Source organism: Falco punctatus (assembly GCF_963210335.1).
Source record: "Falco punctatus genome assembly, chromosome: 3".
In the NCBI taxonomy this organism is placed as follows: Eukaryota; Metazoa; Chordata; class Aves; order Falconiformes; family Falconidae; genus Falco; species Falco punctatus.
This window is the reverse complement of record NC_137582.1, coordinates 57,011,872-57,029,640: the sequence shown is the minus strand read 5'-3', so window position 1 is coordinate 57,029,640 and position 17,769 is coordinate 57,011,872. Positions and strand designations below refer to the sequence as shown.

The following is a 17,769-nucleotide window of genomic DNA, read 5'->3' as shown; positions in this document are numbered from 1 at the left end:
GGTTATTTTTATTAAAAGGAAATAAACTTTGCAACAGTACTTGCATCTATTTTATTTTTTATTCTTCTCAGATGTGAAGCCAAAGGTAGAAGAGTTGGATAAAGAGTTAGTACATAGCTATTCACAAAACGGAAACCTGGACTTTTCTACCAACCAGACTGTTAATGACATGGAAGATGAAGAGGAGGATGAAGACATGTCAGATTCAAGTAGTCCGCCAATCCCGTATTCACAAAAACCTGCCCCGGAAGGGTCTTGCACTACTGATGGTTGGTGTCCATTTTTTTTTACTGTGTAATCTTTACAACTACTTCTTATCATAACGCATGCTCTGCAGTTGGAAACTCTTGAGCTAGGAAGTCTGGAAATACAGTTTATAGTCAAAAACCTTAAATCTGAGATAATATGGATTAAGAGGACTTTTTTCAGGACATAAAATTTAATGTATTATTTGAAAATGGTGTCTAAGACTGGCCATGGCACTTGGTTAGTTTCTGAAAGCCCCTCATTTTCTGTGGTTATTATTGGTTTACTGTCCTCAAACAAGTTGCTTAAGTTGGCATCAGTATGGCTGGTTCTCAGCCTGTCCCTAAATTAATCTCAGAAACCTTGGCAAACTTGGATTTAGTTGCTTCCATGGGCAGAAGGAAGAGTTTGGAGAGAGAAAATGGAGAAGAGACTTGGTGTTGCTTCTGCTGCCGAGGGGATAAGAGGGGTGTCCGTGGAAGCTTGTCTGTTTCGTTTTCCCTACCTGCCTGCTGGCCATTGCTTGCTTACCCTGAACTGTCCTGGTTGTTCAAGATGAGCAAAATTTTTGACAGCATGGTTTTTGTTTGGTTTTAAATGTGTTAAAGAAAGGATCAGATCATTATGCATATTTGGACCAAGTAAACTTGATATAATTGGTTCATCTTATCCTATAATTGTTCTATTCTGAAGATTTAGCTTCCTTTAAAGAAGGAAGATCTATTTATATTTATTAGATGTGCTTCTCTTAAAAACATCCCTCCCCGTACCCCTCAGACACTTGAAAACAAACAACTCTTCCCACCAGGTCCAAAAACTCTTCTTGACATTTTATTCAGTATCTTCCAGAATGATGGGCTTCCTTGTGTAGAGTACGTAAAAAGTTGTAATTTGTAGAATGGTTTTGTACCTTACTGTAGTGTATGGTTATATGCAGTGCTAAAGTAAGCACTAATCACTGGTAATCCTTTGACATTTTTGGGGGGTTGTTAGTGGCAAATATTGACATTTTTACCTTTATCGCTTCCAAATACAGCTTACATGAGCATGTTTACCCACCGTAACAATGTGCTGCCAGTTCCCTGTAACAAAGAATAGAAAGGCTGGCTGCTATGGGAATCTGGGGGACATTGTTGGGAGAATTTGTTATTCACACAGATGGGTGTTTGCTATCCTTTGGAGGCTTGTAAAATGGTAGGAGGAGAGAAGGAGAAAGTAGGAAACAATGCATTCCTAGGAAGGTATTCTCAGCTGAGGACAAGTATTATTAAAGGCTGCAAAATCTCCTGTGGAGAGCAGGAGCAGTTCTGATCACTTCTGTTAAAGAAATATAAAACAAACTGGGCAGGATGCAGAGGAGAACCAACAGGATGGTAAGAGGAAGGAGTTCTATCTAACAAGGCTCTTTGCCTGTCAGATCAAAAGCTGGAATGGTGTACACTTACACCTTCTAAATATATTAAAGAATAAAACACGAAGAGGGAGAAACGCTGGCCATGCCTACAGGGCCCTTCAGAAGTGTGATGGATACATAAAACGGTTGTGAATGCATTCAGGTTAAAGGTTTAGGGTTCTTTAACTATTGGTGACACACTTCTGGACCAGCCCGTCAGGAGCAGGAGTAGAACTGAAGACCTTATCTGGCTCCAAGGCCACCATGCGTTTGATTGTGAAAGAGCTTTTTATATGACATCAAGAGATCTTTCTCAGTTTCACTCACACTTCCTGGTGATCCCTGGTTTCACTTGCATGTCCAGACAAAAATATTAGTTGTGAGCTTCCAGGTAAATGTCTGTCTTTGAGGCATGACCTTCCATCCACGTGCAAACTGTTGCATGTTCACTAGTGCCTTTGTTGCTTCTGTTCAGGATTGCTTCGTAATGCTGCCCTTCCCAATGTGGCCCTGCATGGAGGTGCTCAGCTGCTGAGCACTCACTGCAATGCAGACCTCTATGCTGTGGCTGTATACTGTATGTCACAAGATTATGTCTAGTTACACTATTAGCTACGTAGTATATGCAACTATATGCTTCATTTTTCTCTCTGTAATATTATGCTTTTTGTATGCCCTGGAAAAAAATGACCTTCCAGAGACAGTTCTGTGTTTTGGTTTTTATCTGTAAGTCTTTTACGAGTGAAGAATCCTAGAAGAAAGCTTTCTATGTTGTTACCTCTGCAGAATTTTAGAATTGCTCATTACTCTTGGTCAAGTTTATCATTCTGACTTTACAAAACATGTCACCCTCTTCAATCTTTTTCTCAAGGAGCTGATTTAAGAGAGAAGTGGTTTTGTATCTGGAAAAGGAAAGGAAAATACATCTGTTAAAAAAAAAAAAAAAAAAGAAAAAAAAAAGGTAGTAATCTGTTAGGAAGGTTTAACTGAGTGTTTAAAACACCCAGGTTCCCAAACATTCACACTGCAGACCATATCTCAGCAAGATATTAATCTGATTGCTCATCTTTCATCTCATGAATATGCCCTTCCAGAGATGTAAGACAGGATATCAGTGCCATTGTTTACATGCCTTATCTCAGCTATTTAATTACAAAGATAAATAACGTTAGGAAAATGTTAGAGAATACTGATAGACTAATTGAAGTCACTATGTTTGAATGCTTTAAACTAAGATTTATTTAATTGCTTATCCAAGAGCAAAATATTGGTATTACAACCTGCAGTTCATAGCTCCGCTTGCTGTAAAACCAGTCCCCCACTTTTTAGCACAGATGGGGTGAAACCTTTTTCCCTTTCGAGGTATCTGTGTGTTTGCTTTTCCTGAGTTCAGGATATATGCCATAACTATCATATTATTTTCTGTGGTGACTTGTTCTTTTATTCAGATGGCTGAGTTGTCAGTTGCATGGGTGCAGAAAGTAGATATTAATGCCTTTATTCATTGATTAAAAAAAAATCAGTGCATCTCAAGTGACAGTTCCTTCTCAGCTGGCCGTAATATTAGATCCCTTAACTCTCCTGTTAGTGCATTGGAAGGAGCAACTGCATTTGCCATTTTTCCTTACTATTAGTCATAAAAGGGATTCACTTATTTTCAGGGGCTTTTTTTTTTTTTTTTCTGCTCAACACGAACATTTGTAACTAAGTAACTTTTGTAACAGGTTTCAAGAAAAATAATTCTTCATTTTCATACAGATACCTCAAATATGCAACAAAGTAATACAAGAAGCTGTTCTGAACCACTTGTTTGCTGTAGCTTTAAAAGAGGCTATTTCTAATTTGTGGAATAGCATTTTATGCAATCTGTGGGAAACACAATAGTAGCACCTTTCTTTTGTTAGTAAATCCTCAATTTACCTGATGCTTAAAGAAGGGCCAAGGTAGTTTCAGAAGCAATTAGGTAAGCAGGTACTTAACACCTGATCAGTTACTGTGAAGTTACAATAGCAAGTGACAGTGACCGGTAATTCATATGTAATTCTTGGAAGATAATTCCTTATGCAAATACCTCATTTGCTGCATTACAACAAGAGGCTGTTACTCCACATCGAAGCGACTTCTTTGTTTGCAGGTGGGGAAAGGGAAAGTATATACAAATTTCATTTTTAAGATTTCAGCATTTCTAGGTGTTGACAATTGTGGGGATACATTGTCATTTTCAGGGAGATGGGACTGGATTAATTTAAAGGAAGTGCTGTTGGAGAATGCAAATATGCTTCTCAGAAATTAAAGCTAATGTATTTTCTTTCAAAGAAATGCAGATAATATCTGTAAAAGCTGTTATTCTTTTTTGTGACTGGTCTTGGTATTTGCAGATCTCTAATCAGAATATAAATGCCTGCTCTTCATTTAAAACAAAGCTGAGATCCTGTGGGAAGATGATTTTTTTTTAATGGAATGACTCAGCTGTGCGCTTTTTATTATTATATGTTGATAAAGAATTTCATAAAAAAAAATTTTTGTTTTAGTGGGTCATGGCTTTTCTCCTCTTCATACTTAGATGTCCATAAAAGGTACACAGGTATATGTGACACTGAAGTGCCATTCTTTCTTAAGTCATATGTGTTAGTGCTGCTTGACATAGAAATTTAGGTGCAAGCTCAATTATAAATGAATAGCTAAGAAATGTAAATGTATTTTGCATGTTCTAAATCTTAAACATGGGCAGCGCAAGTTCTGTTTGTACAGAGACATCATGTCTTGTCTTTCCTAATGTGAAAACGGTTATCTCTAACAGATAACTAAATATCAATGCAAAATCATGCAAATCAGAAAAGAAAACAACATTGAGGTCTCTGTGTTGCTTGCCAGCTAGAAAATGTAGCAGAGAGAGATTAATCCCTCCTTTCTCTCCTCCCAGTCAGTTACTTCCAAGTCAATGTTTCTTGGGTGAAATGTTCTCATTCAGTATAGGATGAAAAAGAATTTAAAGCAGCAGGAACTTAAAACTAGAAAAATTATTTGCAGCCCCAGAAACCAAGGGAAAGAAGCATGGTGAAGGGCTCTTGAGTATACCATCTCTATTTCTTTGAAGGAAAATTCAAGACTTTTACTGCATGGAAGCAGATGTGCATTCGCTTCATATCCCTCAATGGAAGGGAACCCCAGCTGTACCTGGCCAAGCTCCACAGCCATCCCAAGCTCTCTTGTTGCAGCTGTTGACTAAACCAGAGAAGAGCCTCCACAGGCTCTGAGGGTCTCTCCGTGCTGGCCCCTCTTGCTGCTTACCCATCTGGATCCCTTTCCCCTCCACAGAAGGGGAGCCAGAGGAAACCTTTTAGTATCAGCCCTGTTACTTGTCTCACTCCCTCAGAAAATGAGGTTTCGGTGGGCAGTTGCCTGTGGGCTCTGTTGGCTGTCTGTAGGGAAGCTGGTAGCTGCTTTCTGCCACTTCTGGCAGAGAAGTGGAGATCCTTAAAGGTACGTAATTTCAGCAAGGTTTCTGAAGTTCAGGAGCTGGTTGAATGACATCAGTGACCCTAAACTGATGTCCCCTGGGGCAGAAAAGTAATTATAGCTCTACTTGTACACAGCCCAAACACAGAGGCATGTGCTGGCCAGCCAGTCTACACATACATACCTCTGATTCAGAGATGTTGCCAACCAAAGCAGAGAAGGGTGCTGGAGGAGATTGTGCAAGGAGGAAGAAGGTGAACATAGAAGGCATCTGAGAGCACTTTGGGTAGAGTAAGAGATGATACAGTGAGTACATCTTAGGTATTGTTTGCAGCTTAGGCAGGATGTAGAATTTCTATAGTACAGTCTTATATATCCTAAATTGTAGTCCTACATATCCTAAATGGTGGGAAATATTAAACATGTCCAGATCAACAGCCTCTCAGGTAAGAGGCTGCTGTTGCCTGTGATAGCAGACCAAGATAAATCAGTTTGTTTAATGGGAACTGATAAGATGTTACTGTGTAATGCTTATAAACTTGTTAAGATGATGTGATGTGGTGGGTTTCTTAGGATTTTCCTGCAATTTCTCCCCTGGGAACTCATGCAGAACCGTGCTGTGCAGCTGCTGAAAGTGTGCCCAAAGTTTTGCTCCTAGCATGGGTAGTAGCAGAGTCTTTTCTTTAGGCTCAGATGCTGTGGAATGCTGGAGCATTGCTTCACCTCACTGGGACATTAAAACCCTCAAGCATCCAAAAAAGCTCTCAGTTTCTCATACTCATGATTATTCTCATGATATTCAGCCCTCTCGATTTGTGTGTTCTTTCTGAAAGCAAGTCTATACTGAAACATAACTGTTGATGTTGACAACCAGAATCCTACTTTCTTTGGTGTTTTAGTATTGCTGTTGCTAACACTTCATTCAAAAGCCTCTTACTGGTCACAATTTGTGCTTCTGGGTATTTGCTGAAAGTTTTTACACAGGGACAAGGCTGAAGAGTAATTGTATAAAAGCACAGGTTTAAATCTGTCTTGAAATCTTACTGTACTTGCTGTTTCGTAATCCTTATCTACAGATTTCCTGTTTGCCCACACTGTCATCAGTGGGTAATTTTTCTATTTTAACTCTAGATGTAGAGTGGTATTTTCTAAGTATGTCAGCTACTCAGATTTCATGGAATGCCTAAATATTTAAGGCCAGTTTTGAAAATTCTGTGCATAATACCCAAATGGCATTAACATTTGAATAAGGAAATTCTATTCTGAATGCAAGGGAATTTTGTTACTAGAGTTATTTGCAACTGTTTCTTTCTAAATTACATTGAAAAGTCTAGATAATAATTAACCTGGTACCTAGCATTCTATTTGGTTTGGATGAGGATGTTCTAAGGAATACACCTTAAAAAGACGTATTAACATACTAATCAGAAAAGCATAAGCGTTGCTTTAAATATGTGGGTTTGATGTTTTTGCCCTGAAACATGTGTAACTTCTTATTGGTAAGTTATTGTTATAACCCACTGATTTGTAAATTAAAACTTTAGGCACTTCATTTTGATTCATTGGCTGGAAGAAGGTGTGTGTGAGGGGTGAATCCAAGCTAGCTTTCAACTTGAATGAGCAGCTGCTGGAACTGAGCTGATTGAATAACTGAAGAAGCTATTCAGCCAAGAACTGGTTCAGCAGATTGTGGGTGTAGGCACAAGACTGAGCCTGTACCAGACCCCGTTTTCAGCAAGCTGCTGCTTGCCAGGAGGCTCATGCTAGCTGATTCTGTGCATTCCACTGCGCATGCTCGCTCCCTGGTACAGTTTTGAGGTAAAAACAAAAGCCATTAATTTTCACCATTTTTGCTGAAGTTTTAAACTAGGTTTTAGCACAGTAGGCAAGAGTGCAGAGACATGTATTAGTAATGGTTGAGGTGGCTCTTGGTTAAGTTACGATCACGTGTTTCCAGATGCTTAGTCAGTGTCTTTCTGCAGTGGATTGATTTTTTCCTTACAATTTCTGTAACAAATATGGACTACTTGAAAGATATTTTAAATTGTGTGAGTAATATACATTAATAGCTGAAGTCTTAATAGATATTACAGTAATTTCCAATGTAGTTTGTTTGTTTTTAACAATGATGTTGATTATTGTGATAATGATTTCCATGCATGTATTGCCTATGTTACGACACTTCTTGTTGTTAGCAGAACAGTTGTAGCAAGAGAGCTACAAAGGTCAATGGGTAAATGTGTGATGTCTTTGGGTGTCCTGAAATAGAGCGGGTCTCTGCCAGCTGCTGCTGGGAGATGCGCGAGGCCAGGCGCTAGCACTGATCTTAGAGCTGAAGAAGTGGGAATTGGAGGGGAGCACAACATGAGCCTGGCTCTTCATAAAACCTGGCAGTGCTTTCACTGACTTCTGCCTAAGGGAAATCAGAAAGCCCAGTGTGATCCGTATCCTTTCCTGCGGAGGAAGTCACATGGCTGTAGCTTTCTCTCACACCTGGCATTTCCTTGCTTGAAAGTAGAAATTACTCAATAAAAGTAATATGATGGAGCTGTACAAAAAGTGACGGGTGATGTTGATCCCTGTAAGTCTGGTGTTGAAGCTAACAGAAGAGTCTTTGAATGTTGTTAATTTACTTAGTTAAAAGAATCTAACTTTGAAGTTGGCTGGTCCAGCTGGACAACCAGAGGTCCTGTAATTGCTCCAAGCAATCCCATCCAAACTTCTGAAGATCCCTGCTGTGGCTGCTTGGTGCATGGCTGCCGCGCTCACCCCAAGCCCTGAGCTCCCAAGGGCCCTGTTGCAGCGTGCAGCCACTGCTTTGTGCTGCCATGCCGTGCTTTCTTAAGTGTCCCAGCTTGCCACCTGCCCACTGTGGGAACATGGAACAGCAGAAGCTAGATCCAATCCCCGATTTTGCTTGCTTCTGCTGCTGGCTTTAGCCCTACATTCAACAGTAACACAAGAACCAATGTTATGTTCTTATTTTGTGTGTATATGTTATTTGGGTGGGAAAAAATCTTAATTGGAGACTTGAAGCAATGCAGTCCATTAAGACCTCAAGAGACTCAACTAGAGACTTACAGAAAACATGGTGTACATCTCTAAAATCGGCAAATGAATCTTTTACTTCATGGAATTCCTAAAATGTGTAGACAAGTTAAAAATGAGATTTAAAAAAAAAATTCTTTTGGTATTCAATACTAAACTTCCATCACCAATTTTTATCAATCCTTTCTATTAGATAGTGATGTTTATATACAAATGTCAACCTATTACAAACAACAAAGCCAAAACTGGTTCTCTGTAAAAGACTGTAAACTAAAATTTGCTGAAGAAAAAATTATTATTTGACATGTTTTAAGAGCTGTTTTCTGTTATAAAATCACAAACTTTCCTTCTTATTTTGGATGCTTTTGAAAAATTGAGTTTCTGAGTCATTTGATATCTAGTCTTCAGGGACTTACATCTCTCCTCTGCCTGAATGTGTTCAGGATCTTACTTTAAAATAATGTTTATCTATTGTCTCTGAAACTCTGAGCTAGTGGATCTGACTAAATGCTATCTCCATTTCCTCTATTTCCCTTGAAGAGGATATATTAAAAGCCCCAGTTACAGCACCAAGTTGTGAAGCTCCATTTGCTTTTATAACCAATAAAAAGAAGAAAATTAAACAAAATCTTTTGAAGATTTATCATTTGTTTTGGTTTGTTTTGTAGGTTTTTGTCAAGCAGGCAAGGATTTACGGTTAGTATCTCTGTGCATGGAGCAAATTGATATCCCAGCAGGCTTCCTGTTAGTAGGAGCCAAATCTCCCAACCTTCCTGAGCACATTCTAGTCTGCGCTGTTGACAAGCGTTTTTTGCCAGATGATCATGGAAAAAATGCACTTTTAGGTAAGAGACTTTTCTTTTTCTTGGTGCCATTATAATTCAGTGAAAAAGGTCAGTTCAAAATTATCTAAAGTGATTTCAGCTAATGAACTTCTGTTAGAATATGTTGAGGAGAGACTTGCTTTTATTAAATTAAATTCGTAGCTGAACCTGCCTTAAAAGCCCATTTTAAAACAAGTCCCTGGTTCCACAATTAACCACAATTGAAGCTTGGTGATTTCTGTGTAGGCAGAAGTCAATTGCAGCCCTGGCGTTCTAAATGTGAACTATCCACATACTCTTTATCTCTACTAATGCTTACAGCATTTTCATTTAAGAAGAAATATGCTCATGCAACTGTTGAAGATGAGCTATCTGTTCTTCTCTGGATTAAGGGACAAATTCTGCCCTTGGCTTTACCAGGGACATTGTTCTCAATAGGAGCTCTGAGGGCAGTTTGCTTCTCAAAATCTAATACACAGGGGGAAAAAAGAAAAAAAAAAAAACTACTTACATCATAATTGGTAACATTTATGAGCTTTCAGATTTTGATACAAGAATGCTTCTTGGTGATTGAAGACAGGCGTATGTGCACCTAGATTTTCTGCCTGGCTCACAACTGGTATATATTTTAACAGGCTAGTAAAATTGATTTAATGTATTTTGGCTCCTTTAACCTGTTTTGAATTTACTCTCTTGTTTCTCCCTCCAGTCATTGTGTTGCCTAGAATATATTACGAAAGACCTTTCAACAGGGAAGAAATTACAATAAAGCATAAATACTCTGATTTAACCACAGTGCTCAAACTCTGGTCCAGACCAGCAATATTTTGCATAACTATTGAAAACACCTCGTTTTTGTACTTATGTGCTCTAACGTCATTTCTCCCTTAAACCCATTTAATATGCCACTATACACTGTAAACCTTTGGACCTAAGGTAGAAATCCCACTGGCCTGAGTTAGATAGGAGCTGTGGGGTGATGTGCCCTTGCTGGGTACGGTTGGGGAAGTGGGATCATGGAATACTCTGGTGTATACTACCATTCTCAGAGGAGCTTCTCCCCCACTAAGCAGGGGAAGTGTCAAGAGCTGATGAATAAGAACTATCTGATAGACAGACAGATGGTGTTTAGTCTGATGAAATGTGGCACTGCTTGTCTTTGTTGGTAAGCCCTCCTCCCCTGCCCCCTCCAGGATTGCATCGATCTATCATTTCTGATACAATTTGATAATGAGCCTACTAACTCACATCTCTGCCATTGGTGATGTTATATATTTAAATGCCTTTGCACCTGTATAACTGGTACCTATGAGCAAAGAATTGATCTGGTAGCTCTGTGAGACCCTAATGACTGTTTCTGATAACTGTGGAGGTGCACCAGTAGTTCTTGTGGGTTGCAAGGGAGAAGGAAAGGACTGATTCAGTCCCAGGAGAAACAAGATGAAGAAATCTACTTCTTGGCATCCTCAGCAACTCAATGGTAAAAGATTATAATGAGGCACAGTAAGGCTAAAGACAATGGCCTAATTAATAAGAGTGTTTTGGAAAATGCATTTTTTTGAAAAGATTTAATATCTTTTTCATAAAACTGCAGATTTGGCTGACAGATGAGTGTAGGAACCAGTGTTTTCTTGGGATTGTGGAAAATAATGACAGTAGTGAGGATGAAAAATTGGTTCTATTACAGATATTTAACTGATTAGTAATGGAAAAAAAACCCCAAAAATGAAGCATTTCCACTAGGTATTAATCTGGCCAGCACTATTATAAATCATTATGGATGTTCCAGAAAGAATATAAAATATTTCTTTATTAAGAATTGAAAGCAATTCAGAGATGGGTGGCAAGTAAGCCAGTGGAATTTAATTGTTCAGCATTAGATAACAGAGTTATTCAAACACAAGGATTTTAAGGCAGGCCCATTTCAGAATGTGCCCAGTGCTTTGTTCTGGGAGATGTTAGATTGGTTCCATCTATATGCAACATACCCATTAACATAGTTGAGAATGGCACTGGTAATCAAGGGTGCTTATAATCAGTCCTCAGTCTGGACCCTGCCCTCCAGACCTCAACTCAAAATTTTACCCCTGTGTGTGAAACCATGTTGGAAACATTGCAGAAAAGCAGTCTGCTGCCTTTGTTTCTAAATCTGTTACTTTTATGAGAGGTTGTAGTTTTTTTTAAAACATTCTGAAGCACTCCTAACTTTTGCCATGAAAATCTTGACATCAAATGATTGCTTTTAAGACTTTAATAAGCTTATTTAATAAGTAAGGTCCAGCTTGGAAAGTGCTTTGTATAAGGAGTCTCAAGAGAAAAATTATTAGATATTAAGGTTAATTTTAGTCACATGAAATTGCTATTATAAATTACTCACTGTTTTTAGAGAGATGCATGCAGCTTGGAACTCAAGGTTTTTTTATTTAGAAAAAATTGCTTATTCCCCACCCCCACCCCGCCCCATATGGAAATTACCTAATTGGGCATCTAGCTCTTCCCCTGCCAAGTAGTTACTCCTCTCTGCACTGTGTAAAGTGGAAAATTAGTGGTAGGATTTTGGCATAAGTTAGTATGACCTAGAAAGATGGAAGAGTTTCAGAAAAGCGAAGACCAAAAGCTGCCTCTGTTTGGCATGAAGCTGTCTGGCTGGAGGCCTCTAGTCACTCTGAACTGGATGCACAGGTAGGTTTAAAATGGCCTTATTCCTAGCAGATAGTACAAGTTATTTAATCTCTGTGTGTGTCGTCTTGCTTCATTCTTCCAGGATTTTCCGGGAATTGTATAGGCTGTGGAGAAAGAGGATTTCGGTACTTCACAGAATTTTCCAATCATATCAACTTGAAATTAACCACTCAGCCAAAGAAGCAGAAGCACTTAAAGTACTACCTAGTAAGAAGCTCCCAAGGTGTACTGTCAAAGGGACCCCTTATTTGTTGGAAAGGTAATAAAGGTATCCATTCACTTAGGATTTTTTTATTGTATTAGTGTGATATTGAATGAAAAATTGAAAGTTAATGTTGAAAATGTATGCTTTTAAAAGGAACTGTAGAAGATTACTTTCTTTACTGCTTGAATGAAAAATTCCCACTGATTTCACTGAAGTCTGAATTTTGGCAAAGAGGTTTGTTTAGTCTTAATAGTAACCATGCAATTGTAAATGGTCTCCCTCCATCTCCCCATACATTCAGTGAGACCCCAAAATGTGTCTTGGGACGTGCAGCCATCTTGTTAGAAGAAATAAGGTTGTTCAGTGTGCTGATTATTTTCTGTGCCCAAAGCACAACGACTCACAGCCAGGGCTCCAGCAATGGCTTCCACTGATATTCATCTTAGCAGGTGCAATTCAATCTCTCTAATGCCTGAGGATAGCTAGCACTCCATAAGATTAAGAAAACTCAGGTCACTGATCTCAGGGAAGGAGGAGAAATCTTGCATACTCTTGCCATTTGCAGTGTGTTTTACACTTTGGCTTACCCTTGACTAGAGCAGCCTGTGCAATACTGTTACATGCTAAAGAGATCACATTTGTGACCCAAAGGCAAGGTAGCCGTGGGGTCTGGTTTTGGAAAATGCAGGTTTTTGGAGCTGGAGCCATGCAAAGACTCAAGGAGAGAGTGGTTTACTAAGCTGGTGTATATGCAGACTGCCTGTCTTCCTCAGCTGCGGTCTCACTCAGTAAAGACAGAGTTTGATCTGGTGGCTGTTGTTCCAAAGAGGATGATGTGAGGAGAGGAGAAGCTCCACAGGAGGACTGACGCACATCTGAAGAGTCACATCCTCATGTGAATAACAGCATGACACCAGAAAGAGATGGTTATCACCGAGTTGTATGAGTGATTATAGTATTGTATCAGTTGGTGGTTCAAAGGGATCCTGGCTTCAGCTGCTTTTCTCAGTTACGAGCATAATTAACTACTGCTTTAGAGTGGATGTGTTTTTCAGCAGCATTTTCCACAAAAACTACAGACAGATTTAATCTGGTAGTGAAGTTTCAAATACAAAAAAAGGAAACATTATTTTCTTTCGGAATCTTTTTTCTGAAACCCCTCCCTGATGCTCATGCAGTTGGGGCTGATGTGTGGTCTGGCAAATGCAGTCAGGAGTAACGCACATGTGGAAGAGGCAGGAGTGGCTTTTGGTTATATGCTGATTGCAATATGATTTCGTGAGCACTCATGAAAGTTTAGAAAATTGACCAAGAATCGACCTCATGGGCACTATTTTGATAGGCTCTATCCCCATTATTGCTAGCATCCATCTGGTAACCCTTCACCCTTTACTTACATTAAAGGTCTAATTAGAAGAAGAGAAATGCTTTTAAACACCCTCTTCTCTTCAAACAAAACCTAATTAAATCTTAGTTTAAAAGATTGATTAATGTGTGATTTTTAAGGTGACTTTCTCCTCCCTCAACTCGGTTTTCATCCAGACAAGACACTCACAGTGCTGAGATCTTCCTGAAGGTTTTGTGGAGGCATATTAAGAATCTGGGTTTCAGCACAGTTTCTCCTTTTAAAGGGCAACATATGATGGTTTGTATAAAGGTTGTGCCACAGAAGCTGCTGAGCGTTTCCTGGTATATGTCCAGTACCTTCAGATCTCTTGGAAGCTGCAAACTGAGGGCTCTTGCCATTTTGCAGCATCTGGTCTGTATTTGCCTGGCCCTCTGAGTGGCCCCCAGGGAGGTTTTCTTAATTAGAAGACAAAGTTGACTAAACTGTGAGAGCCATATTTTCATTCAATGCTGCCATTTGCCGCTGTTTGTTGTACGTGCTGTATGTATGCTTTTAACATTTTGTCACCTTTCGCCACCGTGTTGCTGAACTTTCCTACTGGAAGGCAGGCCTTGTTAATATGTACTGTAGCTGCTTCGTTTGCAGAATGTAGAAGCAGGCAATCATCTGCTGCTAGCCTGTCTGCTAAACCAAATTCTTCGGTGTCACCGTCCACGACCCCAGAGGGTGGATCAGCTAATGGATACAAATCAGGGTTCACTCAGACAGGTAGGAGCTGAAAGTGCTATAAAGATAACCATTGGGGGTGGTAAGTTACCGCAGATATTGGTGGTTCAGAGATGCTGTAAGCAACTGGGTATTTACCTCAAGCCATGTATGGATTACAGCGGGGAGCATGCTTTTTAAAATTTGCTTTGTGAAAGATTAAGCCCTGGGTGAGGCTGAAGGTTAGCTTAGTTCTCATAAGAGCAGTCAATTAAAAGATGTTTTGATCCATTTATTTGATTCTGTGCCTCCCTGTGTGTGTTTCATTTAATTTTTTGTGGATCTCAAAAAACCTGAATTACACATTTATATGGAGGTGTTTACTTAGTATGTAGACTAGGCTATTTGTCTTGGAAAAGAAAGTAATCTGCTTTCGGGGGTAGGAGGCAGCTTTTATTTATTTGCTTCTTATTTATTTACTTATTTAAAATTTATTTCAACCAAGGGTGTACCTAGAATAGCAATTTCCCCGTTACATACAGTGCTTTTGTGTTATGTGTGCTAACATGCATCTCATAACTGTTCTAGAAAGCTATTAATAACATACTTAAGCAAGGAGAAACTATAAAAATCAAATAGACATTGACTGCCGAAGCAGCATCTGAATTCCATTTATCTATTTATTCATTTATTGCAAATACCAAGTGCTTTTCTTTGAGCTTTTTTTTTCATTGCTTTATTACAGCTTCATCTATGCTGTTATGTTTTTGCATCTGTTTGTGCAATTTCTTGAGAAATTAAAAACAGGGGAAAACTTTGTTAGTTGTTGTAATTGGTTGATATGTATGTACCAGAACATATATTTCTTTAAAGGAGGAGTATGAAATGCTGGTATAAAACCAAGACTGTTAAAATATTTTTTCCACTTACAAAGATTGTTAAAAAGGAATAACAAACAAAAGCTGAGTATATGCATTCTTATGAAACTGATACGTTCAGACACTTTCCCCAGGTGGTCAGCCCTGTCTCTGTTTAGGAAGCTGTATGATTTAGGCTTTGGTTAAATTTAAATGAGCGTGCGGTTTAAACACGTCTACATTTCATTGCATGATCACTTGGCTTCCAAATCCTGGCATGAGAACTGTGCAGATGCATGAGAACCTACTTATTTGAAACAAGTGATCCAATATTTACACAGCTTTGTCTTCTATTGTACCTGCCAAGTTAATAGATACACCTTTTATGTACTGCTTTCTCCTTATCACTCACTGCCATTTTCAGTGTGCTTGGTGTTTCTGTATGTCACTGTTTGTACTCAGGTCATGGTATGGTTGTCAAAACCTTTTCATCTCCTCCTGCTGTTATCTTCTGGTGAAGATAATGCCACATGCATAATATGAATCCCCTGCACCTTTTTTCAGTGGTGTAAATTCTGACGTGTCACCTATGATGGAGGTCTGACTTTTCTTCTCCTAGGCTCTGCATAGCTCTATGTACTTTGAGTTGACTTCTCAGTTGTTTTAAAACAGGACTACTTATTAGCAAGTTGCTTTCTTAAATTGTTTTCAGTTTATTGTCAACTCATACCTATTTTTTCCTTTAAAACTTGTGTAGATATTTTTGTTTTCTGCCCTCGTGAGCAGTTCAGCCTCCAAGTTCTGGAAGATACCTGTAGGTAGACAGTTATGGGCACACACAGACTACTGCGATGAAACGGTAATTTTGTGATAGAAATTACAACACAAAAGAATTTTGAAATACCACAGTTACAGTGATAGTATGGCATAGCCATGACATTGCAGCCAGGTGCCAGGTTCCCCTTTCAGAACAGTGTGGGAAAATGCAGCTGTGTTGCAAAGAAGTGACTGGTAATGAAAAATAGCTGAAACCTTGAACGGTATAAAAGGTCCAGTTTTAGGCAGACACACGAGAGGGAGAACTTGGTGTGAAGAGGGTATTAAGCAATGACAGACAGGGTTTTACGACGGAAAGATTAACAATTGGGTACCAGTGTGATGTTTAAACATATATGAGCCACATCTGCATCCACAGATAATTTTCAAGAAAATTTATTAGAACTAGAGAGAGGAAAAAAAACCCAAACAACCAAAGCTTCTGGACAGTTTACTCTGGGGAAAGCTTTAACACTACGTATTTGCTAATCATATTTAATGAGACACCAGCATTTTCCTCCAAAACCTATTGGCGATAGACCAAAATAGATCTTCCAAAGGTCTATTTTGTTAGCCATTCAGCATGTTTTCTGTGAATGTGGACAAGATTTTCTGGTGGAGCAGCAGCAACAACAGAGGCTTCTGTGTTCAATCCCCATGTCAGTTACTCTGTCTGGTAAAGCAAACTCTCCTTCCCGCTCTCATTTGCCAAATGGTGTGTGGCCTAAGGGTGAATATATTTGGCAGATCAAGTTGGTCTTTGCCTTCTGTTTTCTTTATATGGCTGTTTGCTAGGACATCTGTAGGTGAACTTAGCCTACTTTGCCTACTTGTTGCAAACTGCTTTCTGGACAGATGCTGAGTTAATGATCTTTCACTCTGGTTATAAGAATTTGGGTTTGTCAATGTATCAGTATCCAAATGTTGAATTTTTCATGAAGCATTTTTTTTCAGATATTAAAGTAGGGACCTACTAGCTGAGAGGTTTGAAATCAGTTCCAATTTATGGTTTTGTACCAGGCAAGTATTAGAATTTTTTTGGTTTTCAGTTTATCCATCTATAAAAGAAGGTTTATATGTTTAGCCTTGGTGAAGTGCTCTACGGAGTTGTGGTTTGTTAGTTCTTACAAAGAGTTTGGGCTCTGATACCTTCCATTTCTTACCCAGACTTATAAATGGACATACACTTTTCATAGCCTTATAGAAAGTAATGCTGTAAGAAGGTTATGATACTTTTTTTTTTTCTGCCCTAAGTGAAGCTCAGCTGTGTCTGGAAGAGGTTCAATAACCTGTTCTTGAAAATCTCAGGTGATGGAGATTCCACAGCCTTTTAAGGCGACTTACTCCCATGTTTATGCCCTATGCGTTCTGGGGGCAAATCACATAAGCTCTTTGCCTTAGCTTTCTCATCTGTAACACGAGAAATTGTGTTTACTTGCCTATCCCACAGAGGTGTTTTGAGGAGCAATAAGATAGCCCTTTCTACAGTTAAAATATTTTTTGGACTTTATGTGAATGCAGAATACTGTATTTATGTGAATGCAAATTACTGTGGAAGAGACCAGCCATGGATTCAGTAGATTTTAAGATTCTATAGAAACACCCACTTAAGTGTTTGTTACAACTCCTAAAAGATATTGTTACATGATGGTTTCTCAGAAGTATAAAAAAAAATATTTGCATTATATGCAGACATGAGTTTAGATAAATGTGTATGACTGTTCATATGTATATAGTATAAATTATATACGCACGTGTATATACATTTTTTAAACCATTACTTAATTAAACAACTCCTTTTCTCAGATTCTTCAGTATTCAGTCCAGCAAAATCATCTTCTGCTGTTAACTTAAGTGGAACTCAAGACCCATCCCGGAACAAGAACATTGTGAAACCTCTGGCTCTGTCAGTGCAGCTTGTAGGAAAGTCATTTGCCACAGGTACAACTTTGCTTTCCAGGATAGCTGAGAGCCAAGTGAATTATCAGCTTAACAGCCAAGAAATAAGGGAGTCGTCTTTTTGGTGGAAAAAGGACAGGACAATATTCATTAGCATTCTCCAGAACTCTCATATTCTTGCAGTCCTCTGCACAGAAATTTTCCATAGCTATTTACTGATCCCAAACTGAGCCACACCTTGGCCTTCAGATTTGACATTCTGGTAAAAGTTCATGTCATATTCCTCT

The 17,769-nt window shown here is 38.9% G+C and overlaps 1 protein-coding gene across 9 annotated transcripts in view; it reads left to right on the top strand.

Moving 5' to 3' along the window:
- Nucleotides 1-17,769, top strand: part of GREB1L (GREB1 like retinoic acid receptor coactivator) — a 144,861-nt gene that overhangs the window by 78,610 nt on the left and 48,482 nt on the right. For 7 of the 9 annotated variants that reach the window (XM_080380416.1, XM_080380415.1, XM_080380421.1 and 4 more), the window contains 5 exons: nt 72-269; nt 8,815-8,991; nt 11,735-11,911; nt 13,851-13,973; nt 17,390-17,524. In XM_080380416.1, coding sequence (XP_080236542.1) covers nt 72-269; nt 8,815-8,991; nt 11,735-11,911; nt 13,851-13,973; nt 17,390-17,524 — 810 coding nt within the window. Of the gene's footprint in view, nt 1-71; nt 270-8,814; nt 8,992-11,734; nt 11,921-13,850; nt 13,974-17,389; nt 17,525-17,769 lie in introns of all 9 variants that reach the window. The other 2 variants (XM_080380423.1, XM_080380422.1) reach the window with 2 other exon arrangements.